This window comes from Larimichthys crocea, chromosome VI, assembly GCF_000972845.2.
Source record: "Larimichthys crocea isolate SSNF chromosome VI, L_crocea_2.0, whole genome shotgun sequence".
In the NCBI taxonomy this organism is placed as follows: Eukaryota; Metazoa; Chordata; class Actinopteri; family Sciaenidae; genus Larimichthys; species Larimichthys crocea.
Window position 1 is genome coordinate 4,533,755 of NC_040016.1, and position 19,104 is coordinate 4,552,858.

Below are 19,104 nucleotides of genomic sequence, written 5' to 3' on the forward strand. Positions count from 1 at the left end.
CAGGGCCCTTCTCCTTCTGATTATTACCAGGGGTAATATTTCATCGGCACCACGCAATCTTTGTTCTCTGTGAAGATAATAAATGGCCTAATCGTTATCAGCAAACTGCTGGGGGTGTCAGCACCGACCGAGGCTGGAAGCGGGGTCCAAAGTGCTGCTGAATAAATTGGTGTTTCTTATCTCTCACTCCCAGATTATCGCCGCCTTTTCAAACTTGCACAACAAATACATTCAATGCATCTAATGCATCATTTGTAGGGAGGAGGAGGAGGAGGAGGATGAGGAGGAGGTGGGCGGGGGGGACAGAGTGCGGTGGGGTGGGGGGGTCCCGCAGGTTGATAGAGACAGATAGGCGCAGGGAATGAGAAATATTTACACGTTTTACGCGCTGCGGCGCTACTGCCAATATGAGCTCTATTTGGCATTAGAGGGGAGTTTATTGGCCAGACTATTGGTACACACACTTTACATATCAATACAAGCCAACATACATCACTGTGATACGATGCCTATCTGTGTGATTAGTCCCATTACTGCTGGAGGATGTGCCGCCTTCTTTTTAAATTTACACCACCCTTTTTTGCAAAAATCACCTGTGTCCTATCACACGGCTCGTTTTTGTAAATATAATATTGTCGCATGTTTACAAACTTAGAAAACTTCCCGTGGATGGAAAAAAACAACAACACATTTTTAAAGTATGTTTATATTTTTCAGACTATCTCTAGATAACGGCATAAAATACAGATAACGCGATCAGCTCCATTTCCAGCTCTAATTATACTCGTGATAGTGCTTCTTCTCTAAGAAACACATCGAAACATGATTGCATTATCTTCAGTTAGACAGGCTGAGCCGCTCATATGGAAGTTTTCTGTGATTTGGGTTAGTCTGGTCAGGAGGCCTCCTCCTCTGCAGACCACACGGGCCTCGCTTTAGGCCTGTTATCATTTCACTAAACTACATTTGGTTAACAGCGCATGTTTGCGACAATTTAAGACATAAAAAGACCTGATACATTTTTTTTTAAATTGTTGTCCGGTGAGCGCAGTTTAATTGAACGAATAACATAAGCCTCCATTCACTTCCCTCGTGACTGACCTTTTTTCCTCGTCTTCATTTAATTCATAATTTCAACATGCTGAAAAATAAAACGCTGCAGGCCAAACGTGGCAGAAAAAAATAGGTTGTACATCCATAATGCAGTATTTATGAGTGACACTTGTGACAAAAAAAAGAGAACATTTTCCAATACACACACACACACACACACACACACACACACACACGCACGCACTCTCTCCCTTTTAATACCGTGGCATCTCCACCGGCCCCGGTGCTCTGATGGTCTCCTAGACAACCGAGATAACGGTGCAGCAGTTTTCCATATCGGTCCCGGAGTCTATTATAGCTCGGGATTAGCTCTCTTTCCGAAAAGGTCATACACAAAGTCACAAAACCTGCTTTTTTTTTTTTCCACCCCATGTGGCCCCAGCGTCAATGCACGCTTATGAACATGCAGGTGCCATTTCATTTAAAGCCATTATACTAATGGCACTGCGCATTTGTTCTGCGCCAAAAAGAAAAGGGGGGGAAAAAAATAGAGAGAGATAGAGATAGAAGAGCCCAGTGAAGCTTCACACTGCAGGAGAGACGCAGTCAGCTCATGCAGGAGGAAATGCGCTGTTATATAGCGACCCCTGGCGAGGAGAGGGTGTAATAGCACTACAAGAGCGTTCCTCTATGTGTGTGTGTGTGTGTGTGTGTGTGTGTGTGTGTGTGTGTGTGTGTGTATGAAGCAGGGAGACTGTCGCACATCTGGAATGTTCCAGCTGGGATTCCCGGTGGCTGGACAGGAAGTTAGAGGAGCGTTGACAGGAAGTGTGGACCAGCATCGGGTGGAGAAAAAGAGAGAGAGGGTGATGTTTCCTGTTGGCTCTCTACACATGTTTAGACGCCTTGCTTATTCAGCCACCCTTCCACCCCATCTCCCTCTTTTTCTTGGTCCACTTCACGCCCCAACACAAGCACATAGGCCTACCAGTATGCAAATGCTTCTAGCAGCATCCGCCTGCACTCGCAGTGTTAAATTATAGGAATGTGTTTAGAGGACAGTGGTAAGCCAACACAGTAGGAGTGTGCAAGGTAGGATTGTGTCACAGGATGCAGATGTCACCACATGAAGTGAAACTTCCTGCCCATCAAAGCAGTCAGTGCCAGTTTAATGGACTCGCGTTGAGCAGCCCACAACAGAAAAGTGAGTACATGGAAATAAGGGAAGAAAATTCATGAGGGAGAGATGGCAGAGGAGAGGAGGAGAGAGCAAGTGGGGAGGGAGATTGTAGGTGGAGATGTGATGGAGCGATATGTGGATTGCAAGAGGAAAAATCTCTTTGTCTCTCCTGAGCTCGGTGGACAATCAAAGTTTCCTATCAGCTCTGGAGTAGGGGAAATTGGCTGCCCTGGGAAGGAGAGGGCCACTCTCACAGCCAATGGGAAGTGCCCCTGTCACTCTAATCAGGTCCGATAGAGAAAGTAGGAAACGTGTGTGTGTGAGTGTGAGTGTGTGTGTGTCAGACTGGAGTGCTTTTTAACAGAGAGCAGCTTTGTTTCACTCGCCTTCATGTGATCCAAGATGATACAAAGTCCAAAGTAGTGTTAGACCTTCATCTGCTGTTTATCCTCTGCACTGAGGGACATGTATGAGCCACGCGGGCTTGTTTTTTGGCAAAACTTGCCCTGAGAGGCATGACCATCAGTGCTTTGATGGAGCGCCATGTGGCAGAGATCAGTGGGTCTTAGTGGGAGCTGTGGACAGTTGCACACAAGGGCGGCAAGGGAAGAGGATTACTGTCTCATCGATACAAATCCATACAGAGAGGGAGGTTGACATCAATATGCACACAGATATATAGGCAGAGCACAGAGGCTTTCAGCAAAAGTGTGCGCGATGTAAACATCTGCATGAGAGGAGTGCGACCGAAGACTTTGATGCTCGCCTTCTTTCGTGCCATCCATCTTCCCTGCTCTCCATCTGCCCCGCCTCCTCCATGCCAGACAAGAATGTGTCTCTCTGCACCCAGGGCCCAATCCTCTGTTTGAAGTCCCATCTCCATCTTCTGCGCTCCCCGTCCTGTCCTTCCCTTCCTCCGTCTTTCCGTCTGTCTGACCGTCTTATCTGTCAGCCCTACTCCTCCCCGTGTCCTGCAGCTGCAACGAGGGCCACAGACGCCTTCATTGTCCTCCTCTTCCTCACCCTCACGCTTCTGCACCCGGCCAGATCACACCTGCCACCTGCGCAGCACGCAGGGCCCCGGGACCTTGGCCTTGCGGGGGCTTTCATCCATCCCTCACCTCGCCCTTCAGAGCTTCTCATCCCCTCATCCTGGCACCCTGTCACTGAGGAATGGCCGGTGCAGAGGGCCAGGCTAGAGCGGGACACAGAGCGGTTGTTGTGAGGATGTGTGTTTTAAGCAGGGCCAGAGGGAATCAACGCAGATGAGGTGCGTCTGAGGGCGAGTTTTGAGTTTAGAATCGAGTCATATTTCTTCTTTTTGATGACATCCTTTTACGGCCGGGGCAGCAGATTTGACTGAATTGAATGAATGTGTGTCGTGAGGAACGTGCACACCGAGTGTACGTATGTGTGTGTGTGCATAATAGCATGCTGACAGTGAGGGTGGTGGCTCTGTCTCAGTGATTTATGAGAGTGTGCTGTGAAGGGTCTTCTGAGCAGGATATTGTTCCCTGACTGGTGACTTCTGCCTCTCTCTCTTTGTGTGTGTGTGTGCGTATGTGTGTGTGTATTTTAGAGCGAGAAAGATTAAGAGGGAGAGTACTGCAGGTGAGCCCTCAATGTAATCAATCACCACCACGTCACAGGACCCAGGGCTTGCGGATTACCTCTTCAACTGATACCTAGTTTGACTCTGTTTTTTTTGCATATTCATTATTTTTCTGGCAGATAAAGAAAGAACACACTCTGCATCTTTACTATACTTCAGGAAAGGAAGATAATAATCAACTTCATGCCTGAGAGGGGGGGGGGGGGGACCATGACAGCTCAACCACATGGCCCAACCAGTCCAGCACCCTGCACAAACCCCCTCATCCACCTCAAACACACACTCGCACACACGGTTTGCCACATCAGGATACAGTGCTGCACATGAATTCCGGTTTAAACAGTATTCTGCTCGGCTTACGCCAACAGATAAACCGCAGTTCTTCTGCGACCGGTAATCACATCCTGGGCCAGAGGGCAGGGCTGGAACTGAAAAAGGCCAATCAACCAAACAGCAATACTACACAAGACAGTGATATAACAGCAAAAGTAGGGAAGCAAATGCATCAACAAAAGGTGTGTGTGATGACATAAGCCTTAAAGTCCAGCCATGTACAGAGATGCCCTTTCATGAAGCAGGTCCAGTAGCATGATACTCTGTAGCAGCAACAGTCTAACTTAAAATTCAAAGACCTTTTAATTAGTTCAAGTGTGTTCACTTGTGGCCTGAGTTATGACTTTGGATCATCCTCAGACTTTGAGCCTGTATTTATCTAACCTTACAAAGTCCACTGAAGAATACCCCAAAGACACGTCTGAGGAGTAAAACAAGTTACAAGACACATTTATCAACTCCAACTCAAAGATAATAATCACATGATTAAGCATGTGTATGGTCTGAGAATGAATATCTGATTAAATTAAAAACTAGAACTAGACTTGTTGACATCTGTTTTATATTATACAATCATGGGTCATATTATTATACATAATATATATTCTGTTATATAAGTGCATGATTAAAACAAACATACAAATTTAGCAAGAATAGCGGTATAAAGCAAACTATGGTGACTGCACTCAAGTCAAGGCTAGCTGTTTTAGCTGGAGCTAAATTGTCGGTTTCTGTTATTGAGTCGACGCTAACTAGCCTAGCTTAGCATAATAGCAGTAACCACCATGTCTGCCGTTTCTGACCTGTGTACGTCACCTGGTTTCATGTCATTAAACCTCTTTTAAATCACACACACACACACACACACACACACACACACACACACACACTTAATTAAAGATTAAGCTAGCTCATGAAGTAAAACATGAGCAAAAGAGCTGAAGGAACAAAAACAACATATTCTGTTATTTAACTTTTTGGCCTTTTAGATAAAATTCTAAATGCTTTTTAGGTTTCATGTTAAGACTGTGACAATGATTAATCTCTTCATGTAATCTGTATGTATGTCTGTTCTATCCTATACATTATCCTTAAAACATTTTGTGTGATATTGATATTATAAAATACAAATAATAAACACAAGAATGGTGATTTTGTCTCAGAAGCTGTAAGCTCAGCTCAGCTATGACTCCAGACTGATATATATTTACTTTTAAAAAGCTCAAGACTTATGATGCTTTTTTAAAAATTTAATTTTAAAAGCCATTTGATAAATAGCTCCATATTTAGGGTAGGGTAGGTGAGTAGGAGTAGAAAGGAAGGATTTGCGTTTGTCTTCCACCAAAGTCCAAACCTTAATTTTTAACAGTCTGGTAAATACAGGCCCTAGTCCAAAAATCCTGGTGACATAATTCATCCATCTCCATCTGGCCAAAGAGCTTACTAATGAACTCAGGTTCTCTATTATATTAAAGAAATAATTCCTTTTATAAAACCTCTCAAATGCACAAATTTTAAATGAGTTTTCAGTCCCCAAAGGAATCCTTCAATCACGTCAGTCCGACATTCAAACTCACAGAGTGACCTGATAGCATCATTACTGATTACTGAGTGTCAAGCAGACGTGAGCTCAGTGGTTTGGTGTCGAGGTGGACGTGAGTGAGTGGCAGCAGCCCGTCTGGCTTGCTCTGCTGTGAGAATGAGACTCGGCGGCTCTCCGAACTCTCACTGCTCCAAATCTCCACTCAAGTCCAAACACGTTAACAAAACTGCCATTGTGTGGCCTTTCACCAGCACCGAGCATCGGTGCTAACAGACATTGTCTTTGCTTTCCCCCTGCTGTGTATTTTCAGAATGATTATTGTATGGCACATACAATATGTCAACGTTATCATTGTGAGGGGAACGGGGCCTGTTATTATGGAGCAGGAAATGACCTGCCAGGACCCCTGGTGACCTCAGAGGGAAAGCGATGACCTCAGTCTGACCCTTGTGTTTGTCCTGGGCTGTGACTGTGATCGAGGCAGGTCGGCTGCTCTGCTGCTAGGTGGGGTTACTCTCAAACAAGGAATGTAACAATGTGTTGGAAATTCCCTCCAATGTGCCAAGTTTAAAAAGGGTGCAGCAGTCATAGTGCCATATAATGTAACGTAAATTTTAAAAAAAAGACATTTTCTATATGTCAGCAGAGTATTCATTGACATTCAGAGTCAGAATACAGTGCTGTTTTGTTGAGGGAAAAAGAAGCCTCAATATGGTTAACTGGTTGTTCTTGACACAATAGCGCCCTCTTTTGATTAACTCTGGGTACTTCTTTCCAAAATTAAATAAAATTCATCATCCACCTCCATAATGTTAAAAAAAAAACAACCCAGATACAAGCCAAATGAGTTTCTCAAAACTTTATTTTTCAAATTTGACAGCTTTCCGTATCAGTGCCCATTTCACAAACATCTGTGTCCCATCTCCCATGTCTTTAACCACATAAAACCTAATCTCATGTATTCACTAATCTCATGGTCAAAAAAAAGAAAAGAAAAAAAAAGACCAAAAAAGAAAAATCATACAAAATGTAAAAAATGATGAACATCAAAAACAAGCATTAGATATTCTGACACAGAATCAAAGCTTCAAATTTATTCAAATAGAAACGTTACCCGGGGGCTAGTAGAAAAAGGATGCAAGTGCAAAAGAGTGAAGATTGGAAAACTTTCACCTTCATACTTCACAACTCGGTGAATCAATCGTAGAATACAGCAAATACATATGTGAGTAAAGACATGAGACCGTTAACACTTGGGCCATTCAGCTATTTGTTTTAAAAAAGAAAAAGTCCCATAACCATACATACTGAAGAGGAAGAGGAGAGGGGTCAAGACTGAGCAAGATGTGACAAAGTGGAAGTGTAGCTCAACAAACTCAAAAACAGACATAAAAAAAAAAAAGCCAGAAGAGTTATGATGTAGCTGCTGGAGAGCTGAGTACACAGTGACCGAGTTTATCACAAGGCACAAGATAAACCCATCACTACTATAAGATGAGATGTTAACAGTCCATGTCTGGGTTCAAGGATGGTAAAAAAAAAAAACTTGTGTCACATTTAATTTAATTCTCATACATACACGTCGTCGGCTGTATGTTGTAGCAGAGGTGAAGTTTGACTGGTTCTGTATGCTTGTGTGGCAGGAGTAGTTTAGAGGGCGTCCAGCAGACTGTCGATGCGGCCGACGAGCTCTTGCCTCTTGCTTGTCAGAGTCTTCTCGCTCTCGATGTAAGCCTCCTTCTTGACCTTACCCGCCACCAGCCGCTCCGCCTCCTGGCAGGAGCGACACACTAGCTCCTTCACCTGGCCATCCAGCTTCTGCACTTCCCCGACCTGAGAGCACAGAGGATGGGAGTGAGCCTCACTGCACATTTGGGTTGGTTAACAAAAAAAATCATAGGCGTGGCCCTCACCTTATCAGCCAAGTCAGAGCCCTCAGCTTTGAGGCGGGCCTGCAGTGAGCTGATCTCGTTGGTGAGAGTGCGGTGGTCAGCCTCCAGAGTTTTCCGACCGCTGTTGAGCGCCCCGGTGTCGCGGGACTGCTTGTAGCGGTTGACCACTTCGTCCATGTGCCGGTACAGACCCAGGCGCTTGTTGACCAGGGTCAGCACCTGCTCAGTGATGGAGGCCACCTTCATACGCACTTCAGCTGCAGGGTCCTGAACAAAGAAGAAAGAATATCAAATATGACTAAAACGACAAGAACTGAATGAAGATAGAAATATGGAGAACATCTGCCAAAGGCAGGAAGTGTAACCCGGTTTCCTCTCTAAAAGCACATGAATGTGGTCATACCTTTGTGATGGCAAAGTCCAGGCGGACATAGATGATGACAGTGAAGAAGAGGATGTAGAAGGCTCCTACGACCAAGAGAGGCTCCTGCAGCATCAGGATCTTATTGAAGTTATAATGAACCTGGTAATCACAAAAAGAGGTTTATTTATTTAGATTTGAATATCAAATCAAATTCACACAACTAAAATGAAGGTTAGCAGCGTCCTGTGAGATACTACTGGTAGTTAAGGCATTAGTACGGTTTAACACTATATATGTAGAGAGATATCGTGTTTGCAAAGCTGACATTTTGAAGGTGACACAGTAACTTGTCTGCTGCCGTGTACAAAGTACAACATTTAAGTGCACAAGAATTGTTTTTGAAGCTCTGCAGGTTATCTCCTCCTGCATATCTGAACATTTGGTTAAGAGCAACGTCAGTCAATGCGATCTTAAAACATTCTTACCACAACATCCTGAATGTGATGCTCCACCAGGTTGTTCTTGGTGGCGACCAGCACTGGTCGGCCAAAAGTATCCAGGTATGTATAGTGCAGCTGGTTTGGCATGCGATCAATTTTATAAGGTGTGTCCACGTGGATGTTTCTGATGAGATGTAACGGGAAATACGAGAAATTAGCATCAAGTGCTGCAAAACTCAAACAAACATACTGTAGATCTGCTTACAAACACTGACCTGGCTCCCTCAGGCAGGATAATTTTCACAGTGAGGGAGTCAATGACCTGGTCATCATACACATGGTCAACTAGCCTCATCTTTAGTGCATACTGGTCACCTATAAGATACAATCATATGACATGTTAACAACACACACTGGGGACTCGGAACATGGGTAGGAATCAACGTTTTCTCCAATGTTTGCGTTAGTTAGTGTTATCAGAAACCAACTGACCCAGGGTGTAGAGGTATTCGTAGCTGGGCAGATTGTAGCCGATGATGTAATGGGTCTTCCAGCCTCCAAACAAGGGGAAGCGAGGCCTGACCTCCACCTCCACTGAGTCATCCAGAACCTGCAGATGGGAGGTGGAGATGTTGCCAATCTCATCTCTGTAGTAGACATCTTGAGCCGAAGCAGGAAGGATAGTCTGAAGGAAAAGACATACAGAGTCATTACCATCACCCTATCAGTAAAAATAAGTCAGACCATAGTAGTTTGTGTGTAACGCAACACCTTGAAAGACTTGACGGATGAGATGCCACTGTCAGACTGACGCTGATAATCGTAACGTGAAAAAGGCCCCTTCAGGACGGCACCTGTGTGCCTCAAGTCGATGGTTTCTTCCACAGCAATGTTACCCCAGTGAGAGACCTCAATGGTGCGAGTAATGCTACTGATGGTAAGGAAAGGGGAGTTGTTTTCGTAGTGGATCTTCATCGTATCCTGGAATGCACAAAACACACAATGTTTTAGCAACTTTCTTGCACTCAAAGCCGCACTCGAAGGTCATCAAATCATGTCACAGCCGTACCTCGCTGAATGGAGCCACGTCACGGAAGGGTCCGTACTCAATGATCTCATCCATCTTGCTGGGGTTGCCCAGCTTGGTGTAGCTCTCAGCAGTCTTGGAGGCCAAGCGGACACGTGTTGTCTGGCTGCGGGTGGGGTACGGGGAGTACAGGTAATGGTTCCCCTGAAACACCACCAACTGGCGCTCGGCCTGGGTGATTTGTGTGGGGAAGGGTCTCAGGACGTGGCTGAATGTCATCTCCACCTTCGCTTTCAGCTGAGCACCTGCTGCCAGGTTGGAAGGCAGCTGTACTTTGTAAAACTGCCCACTGTATGAGACAAAGGGAACGTCGGTAAGATTTGCATATCGATGTTAAGCTGCAGCTGTGAAATATCAGCTTGTCAGAGCCACAAAGTCTTGTTTTTAGGAATTCAGTGTTGGATTCTTGAAAAGAGAGGGAGCGGTTTTATTACTGTTCACTGTATATGCTGCCAAAGTGATATAAATATTTACTAACAATCGCCAAATATAATCTGTGTTCTTATTAAAAGTCACTGGAGTGACAGAAGTTTTTGAATGCTGAAGCAAATAACTGTGGGACAAAGACCATGTATCCTTGGCTAAAGGTAGAACAGATTTCTTTCATGAATAACACTCAAACTTTAGTCGATTCACTCATTTAGCGATCACCGTGGTAAAAAGAGTTTATAGTGCACGAATTGTGTGCGTTTCTGTTCAGTTGTTTATACAGACTATTAGATGACAGTGTCAGTTACCTTTGACCTGCGATAGTTGTCTGTTGGAGTTCAAGTGTGCCATCTTCCTCCTCATCACCCTTCACCTGTGGAAACATGGTGGTTTAAGCATGGGCTCTTTAAGATTACAAAATAAAAGCACGAAATACAGCACATGTGGAGTTTTTTTGAAATGCAATGGATAATAATTCCTTGCAGTAGCCGTGCATGTCTTATTATTCTGTATAATAAAACACAGTATTGATGCAGTTTCATTCATAATGGAAAGGGGCAAGCCTGCGCAGTCACACACGGAAGTGAGCTGCCCAGCGCATACGTGTCATTCAGACACTGACAGAGCGTGCAGCGCTAAGGAAGTTACCCACATCCTCAGACTCCACAGTGAATTATCGATCATAGTTTTTCACATTTCTGCTAACAGCACATGAGCTGATGCTAATCCCCTGCACTGAGCCACATACGTGTAGAAACAGCAGCTGTGGCTAACTGTGGCTGTGCACAATGAATCACATCACAAACCTAAAGCTAGTAGCTGTGATTTCATGCAGTCAGTGAACACTCTGCAGCACCGTGTGCTGGCATGCGATCAACCCGTGCACTAGACCTGCTGTCGGTTTAACACAGAGAGTTAGGACATGTGAGAGCGGCTCAGATATTACTGTGTCCCAGCTAGCAGGCTAAAGCTAACGAGCCGGCTGCAGTCAGACGTGTTGTCGGTGTTTCATTCACTAATGTTAACGCTTACCGAGGCTCCGATGTACGCCAGGTGCGGGGCCAGGTCAGCCTCCACCGCTAATAAGAAGCTATGAACGGCAGAGTGTCCCTGGTTGGACAGCACGATCTCCGCGGTGATCTTGGCCAGATGGGTGCTCAGGTCCACGGTCCTCTTCACCTCCTCGTTCACCAAACCGTCCGCTGAAACCTCCGAGCTCAGAGCAGCCAGGAGCAGCAGGCAGGCGGCCAGAAGTGGAGACTTGCGAGTCATGGTTAAAGAGATTTTTTTTAAAAAAAGCTGAAATACCGGGACAGGAACGGAAAGACTTTGGGGGTAAATGTAGAGCAGCAGAAAAAGGCCGCCGTGCCGCTCTACATCAGAAAGGATGACGCTTCATTCAGACCGACGTGATGACGTCACGCCGCGCTCTTTACAACGTGCTCCGGTGTCGGAGGCGATTGTGAAACCTGGCACAGACAGAAGTCATGTACCGAGTTTTATTAAGCGATAAAACAATTCAACCAACGACATCTGAACCGTCGGACTGTCTGACCATGGAAACACCGAGATAGATGAAGGTGGTAGCGACAATTTCTTTTCCTGCAGATGGCACCCGTGTCTGTCTCCCGTCATAATACATCAATACAGAGTTATACAGTCATGCGTGTAATATGATAGACCTCTAATACTGCAATTGTATCATGTGAGGCACACATTGGCGCTTTTACAAGCCGAAATAGCTCAGTTGGGAGAGCGTTAGACTGAAGATCTAAAGGTCCCTGGTTCGATCCCGGGTTTCGGCAGCCAGGTGTGGCTTTTACACGTGTTATGTGCATTATACTGTATAAGAAACTGTCAGAGAAATGACTATTAGAAGTATTTGATTGAAGTAACAACATCATGCTGACTCCATCAGCAATGAAATGTAATATAACTTGTGAAATTTCCACACTCACAATAACGATTTATCAAATTAATTGCAAAATATGAATACATATATTTATATATGGATAAAGCAGATATTAGGCTACATATTAATCCTTACAGTCACATTTTAAGAAAGTAGTTATCCCTCATGCAGTTTTCTGTGATTTCACGCTGGCTATTCTGTTTGTTACTCTTTACATAGCTATCAGCAAAACTGAAATGACTTGAAAAATCAATCAATATAGAGTCAGTTAAATGTAAAATTATCACATATGCCACATTGGTCATAATCAGTTACTGTAAGCTGGCCAAGAGACCATGTAAAAGTTGTTGATAGACAGAAAAACTCACACATAGTCCATTCCTTGGACACTGGTCACAGGCAGAAAAGGAGGTAGGACTTCAGATGTTAAGAGAATAACATATTTGCAGACATGGGCTGTGAATTAAGACCTAACAAATGACCAGGCCGAGGCAAAGACCCTCTTTGGGTTAGGGTTAAGGGCAAAGAAAATGGATGACATTGAATCCTACAAGTGTCTGGAAAAGTCTGGAGTGAAGGACAGCAATGAAACACTGATCATAGCAGCAATGTGGAGATGGGAGTAGGTCACATATTTGCCTCTGGCAGGTTATTCTGGCCAATCTTACAGTAACCTACTAAAAGAAAAGATTTCACTTGCAGCTAAACTGCAGATGAGAGTATGTGTACACCACATTTTGTTGTTCTGTATAGTCACACTTACAATGCACGGGTGGCAGTAGTAGTTTTCTGTTGTTCTACACAATAACAACAGATTTACTGAATGTGTCCTTACTGCCCATTACCATGTGACATTTATTCTGTCCTCAGATTTATAGCTTTCTGTTTATATTGTAGCAGTATTGTTGTTAACCTGACCTCATGTCCGAAGAGCAGTAATTTAGCATTGTGAGCTCTGTGGACTATGCACTGTGTGACCCTGCATATAACCTGCTAGTTACATGTCATTACATCTATATTATAAGTTATGACTGTGGTGCCCTGACTCCTCAGCTCCTCTTTTTTTCCCTTCAAACTTTATTGAAAGAACAAACAAACAAATAAGGAATTCAGTCATACTAGTTCACATTGTAATATAGTAACATAGCATCAGCATAGTAACATGTTAGTATAATAAGGATCAAAAAGAAAAAGCAAAAATAAAACTTAGATGTGACAGACTTTGTAATCTTACATATAAATAAAGTTCTAGTGTGTAATATGTTGTGACAGGTTACTGGTTGGAAATATCTGCATGAATATTCATTATAGATAGACATTTTTTATTAGTAATTAACTTAAGAGAAAATTGAAATTACATTTTTGGATGTGAGCAGCTCCTTCAGCAGCAGACTGCTACACCCACAGTGTAAGAAGGAGAGGTTCCGCAGGTCCTTCATCCCTGCTGCCGTCAGACTACCTGCACCTGATCATGTTGTCGTCTCCTGTTCATGTCTCATTGCAGTTTTTTTTTTCTATTTTATTTCATTTATACCTTGCAGTTATTATTTATATCATGGTCACTTACTTTTGTAATATTATTTATAATATGGTCACTACTCTTGCAATAATATTATTATTTATATCACGGTCACTTTCTTTGCAATATTTCTTACACTATGGTCACTTTACATTACAATACTCTTTTAAATATCATGCCACTTTTATCCTCAGTACTTGTCTGTTTTGGAGGTTAATTGTTTTTCGTGTTTATTGTGTAGGTTATAGATATTTCTGTCTGTTTAAGTTCTGTCTGTTTTTTGTGTTTGTTTGAGTTTTTTGCCTTTTCTACTTTGCTGTAATTCTGTAGTGTATGCTACACTTTCCTTTGCTGCTGTAACAAGGACATTTCCCTGTGGTGGGATGAATAAAGTATATCTAATCTAATCTAATCTAAAATTTCCCTAATGAAATATAGAAGTTGACAATAAGACATATTTTCTTTTCTTTGTATTCAAAACAAGTAATAATGTTTTTCCCCTCAATGCTGATTTTATGTTTTGTTTTACACAGTGTATAGTTCTTTCCAAAATGTGCTGCTATATGGGCAACCATAAAATAAATGAGTTACATTTACAGAAGGTACATGTGTTATCACTGTCAATGAATTGTGACATATATGCTTTAGATGGGTGTATGTTGTGTATTTTGTATCTGTGGCTCCTCTGGAACAAGGCGTGTCCAGCGCGTGACGTCAGCGCTCGCCGACAGAGCTTGTTTTGGAGGAAGTGAGCGCAGCTCGGCTAGCAGCTAGCGCGTTAGCTTGACAGGAAAAGCAAGCGTCAACGGGAACGGGACGGAGCGGTCAGACGATCAGACGAAGGGAGGCATAGATCTGCCGTGGCAGCGCCGATTTTGATGAGTAGAGTTAGCTGCGAGGCTTGCTGTCGGTGACTGTTTTGCCGTCGACGCTCTGGACGTGTCGCTTTCTCACGGCAGACGTTTATAGGTGGCGTTAGCCTGCTAGCTAGCCTGCGCGTTAGCTGACGCTTCCAGCCGAGGCGGAGGAAAAGTCCACTTTTGATATTTTTTACCGCAGGATCGTCACCCAGGTTGGTTGGTTTGTTGTTGGTTTTTACTAACAATATATGCCAACGATATAGCCGTCTTTAGCCACGTTTCACATTTGTGAATAAACCCTGCATAGCTGACTAAATGTTAGCGTGAATTAAGAAATGTCACCGATGTGGTAATTGTTAGTGCACACGGTGTCTGAAACGTCCGACTCTGGATGTTTTGAAAAGGTTTTCTGTCTGATGATCCCCAAACCTAAAATCTTGGTTTTGCCTAGCTAGCTAACTAGCATTAGATCTCCAGTGCTGTGGTGTTGTAATGTTTATTCTGCCTGGCTAGCCCCTGGTTTGATGGCGTTAAGTTAAAATGTTAGGACAGGTCTCTGCTAAGTGGAAATATTCACACCCAGACAGGTCGACAGGCTGGTTCATAAATATGGATTTATAGCGGTATGTGTCGTGAATCCACCTCCAGCTTTTGCTGTGCTAATCATGCTTGCCAAGTCATGGTTCCGTTAGTCCTGTGTTTTAAAACCATGTGATCAGTCCCTGACACAGTGTCATGGGGTGCAGATTATGAGAGCCGCACCGATAGCCTCTGTGCTAGTTTTGCTTTCAGAATGGCACTGATTATCGATCCAAGCCTTGGATTTCCATTCACATATTGTGGCTATAAAAGTGATGTGTGGATAAATCACATGACTAATCTTTTTTTTTTTTTTTTTTTTTTTTTTTTAGTGCTCTAACTCAAAGGGAATGATGGCTTTAAAGCCCATGGTTAATAGAGTTGGACTTTGATCATTACAGCTGTATGAGGTGGTTTATTATTACAAAGCACACTCAAGCCAAGGTCAGAAATGCTTGATCATGTCTTGAGTAGGCACAAAGATTGTTTGATCAGCTATTGATTGTAGTACAAAAATACAGTCTGCACTTCACATGATCTGGATCCCTAATTAACATAAATGTTTGCGGTCTCGCACACTTTTCAGTCATCATGCACATCATTTACACAGAGACTTAATGATTAGCTGTTCCTTTCTGTATGTTTTTGGAGCAGCGGGGTGTGTTCCATTTTTGTTTTCAGTGTATTGTAATGTTGGGACTGAAACAATTTGGCCTTATTTTTCCATTCGAATGCTTTGTCAGGAGCGTAAATATCATAAAATCAGCACTTTATGGTATGAAACAACAACCATCTGGGGTGACAGAAATAACAGATGTCATCTCAGCTCGACAACCCCAGCGCTGCATTGTTAAATTATTTTAAAACAAAGCACACAGTGAATTGTTTGTTTCGTGAATTGTATTTGAGTCTCATGGTACAATGCGCTGCAGCATATTGTTTTATGATATTTTTCTTCCTTTGTGAAGTGAAGGAAACCCAAGCATAGGAGACATTGCACTTGGTTTCATTCCTAAAATTGGAGTGTATTTCGAGACACACACAGGCCTTATCATCTGTCAGTGAAACCTGTTGGCCCATAGCAAAAGGGCCATCACTAGGGCACGGCTGTATCCATCTTGTTTAAGCATTTTCTGCGTTGGTCTGCGTCTAATCGGAGATTTCTTTACCCCTCTAATCTTTTTTTTCTTTTTTTTGGTCTGTACAGCTGTTGGGACAATGACGTCAAGGAAGAAAGTACTACTCAAAGTCATCATCCTCGGAGACTCCGGGTGAGTGATGCTAAGCCTGGTGGTTTATTGTAAAGAAAACGCTTCATTAGAGTATTGAATCCAGTCTGATATTCTAATACAATATGTAAGGAGCCCTGTTTGTGGTGCACAGTTTCTGTTTCACTTCTTTTCTGCCCATCATATGCTCTGAATGTTGTCCTGTCACATTTTTCTTTCACCCAGAGTTGGCAAGACCTCATTGATGAACCAGTATGTGAATAAGAAGTTCAGTAACCAGTACAAAGCCACAATAGGCGCTGATTTCCTGACGAAAGAAGTCATGGTGGATGACAGACTTGTCACAATGCAGGTACTGGCACAATAACACTAAAATGACACAAAACGACTCGTCTCTGATTGAAACACAACTAGCAGATCGGAAACAATCACAGAATACAGTTTTAAAAAAGTAAATGAAATGTCCACTGTGAATTTGCAATATTTCTTTCTTTGACTTTAATGTAAAAGCAGTTTATCTAAATATTTAATCATGCTCACTTATATTACCAATGTCATCACCCCCAAATGTCTGTACCGTTAAGGGAAACACATTTTTAAGGCTTTAACTTTATATGTGTCATTTGGTCGCAGTCATATTCATTAAAACCTTGACGTTTTTCTTTTCTTTTTAGTGTATTTGTATTTTATTTTGGAATTTAACTGTTACATTTGCAAATATAGAGTCTCTCAATGCATTTCTATTCACAATAATAACATACTAATGTAAACTCGTGGTCAGCTGAGTGAGTAAGAATTAGGTTTAATCAGACCTGGATAACTGATCAGTTTGGCTTACTTTGGCTTTCTACACATGCCCCACAACCACTGGCTACAAAGCTACACAAACAGCATTATGGCTGGTGATGCTGCCTTTTAAAATAGAATTTTAAAAACAAAACTCCACTTACACCAACCAAGTCCCTATTCCCTACATTAGAGAGATCTTGTTAAGGTGATCCATGTAAACACCTTAATCTTTTTATTTACAGCAGCCAGATTATTCGGTGCATGTAATTACACCATGTCTGCTCTATTCTGTACTTTAGATTTGGGACACAGCAGGTCAGGAGAGGTTCCAGTCCTTAGGCGTAGCTTTCTACCGCGGAGCAGACTGCTGCGTCTTGGTGTTTGATGTGACAGCACCCAACACCTTCAAGACTCTGGACAGTTGGAGGGACGAGTTCTTGATCCAGGCCAGCCCTCGAGACCCAGAGAATTTCCCCTTTGTGGTGTTGGGCAACAAGATCGACCTGGAGAACAGACAGGTGAGTCCTGATTATCACGTCTGTTTGCCAGGAGTGGTGTTAGATGCACCATTTGTTATTGCACTGAAAAAATTGTAAAACTTCTCATTGTCTTGCATTTGATGTTTCTTGGAGTAACATCAGCTTCTTCTTTTGTTTTTCAGGTAACAACCAAGCGAGCACAGGCTTGGTGTCAGAGCAAGAACAACATCCCCTATTTTGAAACCAGCGCCAAGGAGGCAATCAACGTGGAGCAGGCCTTCCAGACTATTGCACGCAATGCCCTTAAACAGGTAACGAAGGCAAAAAAGTTCTACTCCATGTCTTCAGTGCTGAAAAATCTGTGAAAGCTGGTAGATGCAGAGCCAGGCTCTCACTCGACTGTGTTGTCTGATTTCAGGAGACCGAAGTGGAGTTGTACAACGAGTTCCCTGAGCCGATAAAGCTGGACAGGAACGAGCGAGCCAAGCCGTCAGCGGAGACCTGCAGCTGCTGAGGACGCTGAACATCTTTAGGGGGGGGTTGTCACCGCCCTCACTACCCTGTCTTGCCTTGTCTATATATCCCTTTTCCCATGGCCCACTGTGTTAATCCCTAATGCCCAACATAAAAGCAGCAACCCACTCATAAGAGTATACTACTACACACAGACATGATGCACTCACCTCCTTATGTATACAAAACACACATTTTCTATAAAATATGAGTCTCCAAGCCCAAAGAACACCTAAAGGAAACATTATGGAATTTACTTGTATGATGCTTATTACTTCCCAGTGTTTCCACATGTACTTTTTCATGGCGGTGGTGGTTTGGGCTAATCCCATTTTCAGTTCCACGTATATTGCTGCTTTCACACCCAGTTTTGGTTCTAACTGCTTTTATTTGGATACTCTAAGTGGAAAATCAAATCATTATCTCTATACATGTTTGTGTTGATGAGTAAAGTTAGAAAACTAATGTTTTTTCGTTTTGTTTCTTTTTAATGAAAGTTTCTTTAGCAGTGGTGGTGGTGGTTTTTCTTACTTTCATGGCCCACCACTGCTGCATGAATAGAGGAAACACTGCCCCCCCCCCCTCCCGTTTTACTCATTTGTGTTGTGGCTTCAATTAGTTTGGCTCTCTCAGAAACACTTGTTATCACAGTTTCACTTTACCTCATGCAAACAAAAAAAAACTCCCATCAAACAGGGAGTGAGAACTGAAGGATCAGAAGATGTGATGGTGCATGGCATGGATCACAATAATATGCTGCCTGCTGATTCTCGTTAATTGGCACAGAATTGAAAATCCAGTCCATCAGACAAGTGTGTACAGATCTTGTTTTTTTGTTTTTTAGGGCACTTTGCTGTCGTCCATAATAGTGAAAGACTTGTTCAGACATGTCATTCTGGAGCCACAATAAACGCAATGGTAGCTCAGGTTGAGGACATTGTGTGAATCCAGACTCGACTCCTTGATGTAAGTGCTGTCTCTAACACGGTATTTGCTGTTTCTCTATCGGGGGAAAAGAAGGTTTGTCTTGTAAGCAGTTATTCTTGGTACAACCTTTGACGTGGGAATGAACCAAATCAAGATAGTGTGTCATTCTACCCGATAGTCCTGGAGAAGAGAGGTTTTTCTCAAGTATAAATATCATTCATAACTGAGTACTATTAGCGAGTACATTTCTTTTTACTGTCGACTATTGCAAGACTTTGTATATTTGCAAACCTGTAAGTCGTGTGGGGAAGGAAAAACGTTGTGTTGTAAATCTCCATATCTGACTCTGCCAGTTGCTCGTGTT

The 19,104-nt window shown here is 43.0% G+C and overlaps 2 protein-coding genes and 1 non-coding gene across 3 annotated transcripts; 2 read left to right on the plus strand and 1 right to left on the minus strand.

The window, feature by feature from the left end:
- Positions 1-6,565: 6,565 nt before the first annotated feature.
- Positions 6,566-11,364, minus strand: rpn1 (ribophorin I). Its single transcript, XM_010748371.3, has 10 exons — positions 10,966-11,364; positions 10,242-10,306; positions 9,487-9,793; positions 9,189-9,398; positions 8,910-9,102; positions 8,693-8,792; positions 8,463-8,601; positions 8,017-8,136; positions 7,635-7,880; positions 6,566-7,554 (listed from the first exon to the last, which is right to left on the minus strand). The coding sequence occupies exons 1-10, from the start codon at positions 11,203-11,205 to the stop codon at positions 7,372-7,374; spliced, it is 1,803 nt and encodes a 600-aa protein (XP_010746673.2). The 5' UTR covers positions 11,206-11,364; the 3' UTR covers positions 6,566-7,371.
- A 301-nt stretch (positions 11,365-11,665) lies between these two features.
- On the plus strand, positions 11,666-11,738 carry trnaf-gaa (transfer RNA phenylalanine (anticodon GAA)). The gene has a single exon. It is a non-coding gene; the product is annotated as a tRNA-Phe (tRNA).
- A 2,346-nt stretch (positions 11,739-14,084) lies between these two features.
- On the plus strand, positions 14,085-18,820 carry LOC104933016 (ras-related protein rab7). The gene is made up of 6 exons (XM_027279237.1): positions 14,085-14,436; positions 16,011-16,074; positions 16,258-16,384; positions 17,121-17,339; positions 17,483-17,611; positions 17,719-18,820. The coding sequence occupies exons 2-6, from the start codon at positions 16,022-16,024 to the stop codon at positions 17,812-17,814; spliced, it is 624 nt and encodes a 207-aa protein (XP_027135038.1). The 5' UTR covers positions 14,085-14,436; positions 16,011-16,021; the 3' UTR covers positions 17,815-18,820.
- Positions 18,821-19,104: the final 284 nt, after the last annotated feature.

Excerpts from the sequence above, each read along its gene's own strand:
- rpn1 (XM_010748371.3), bottom strand. The coding sequence starts at position 11,205 with ATGACTCGCAAGTCTCCACTTCTGGCCGCCTGCCTGCTGCTCCTGGCT. Across the intron at positions 10,307-10,965 it reads TGGCGTACATCGGAGCCTCG|GTGAAGGGTGATGAGGAGGA; the intron begins GTAAGCGTTAAC and ends ATGTTTCCACAG. Across the intron at positions 8,793-8,909 it reads CGAATACCTCTACACCCTGG|GTGACCAGTATGCACTAAAG; the intron begins GTCAGTTGGTTT and ends TGTATCTTATAG.
- LOC104933016 (XM_027279237.1), top strand. The coding sequence starts at position 16,022 with ATGACGTCAAGGAAGAAAGTACTACTCAAAGTCATCATCCTCGGAGAC. Across the intron at positions 16,075-16,257 it reads ATCATCCTCGGAGACTCCGG|AGTTGGCAAGACCTCATTGA; the intron begins GTGAGTGATGCT and ends TCTTTCACCCAG. Across the intron at positions 16,385-17,120 it reads ACAGACTTGTCACAATGCAG|ATTTGGGACACAGCAGGTCA; the intron begins GTACTGGCACAA and ends TCTGTACTTTAG.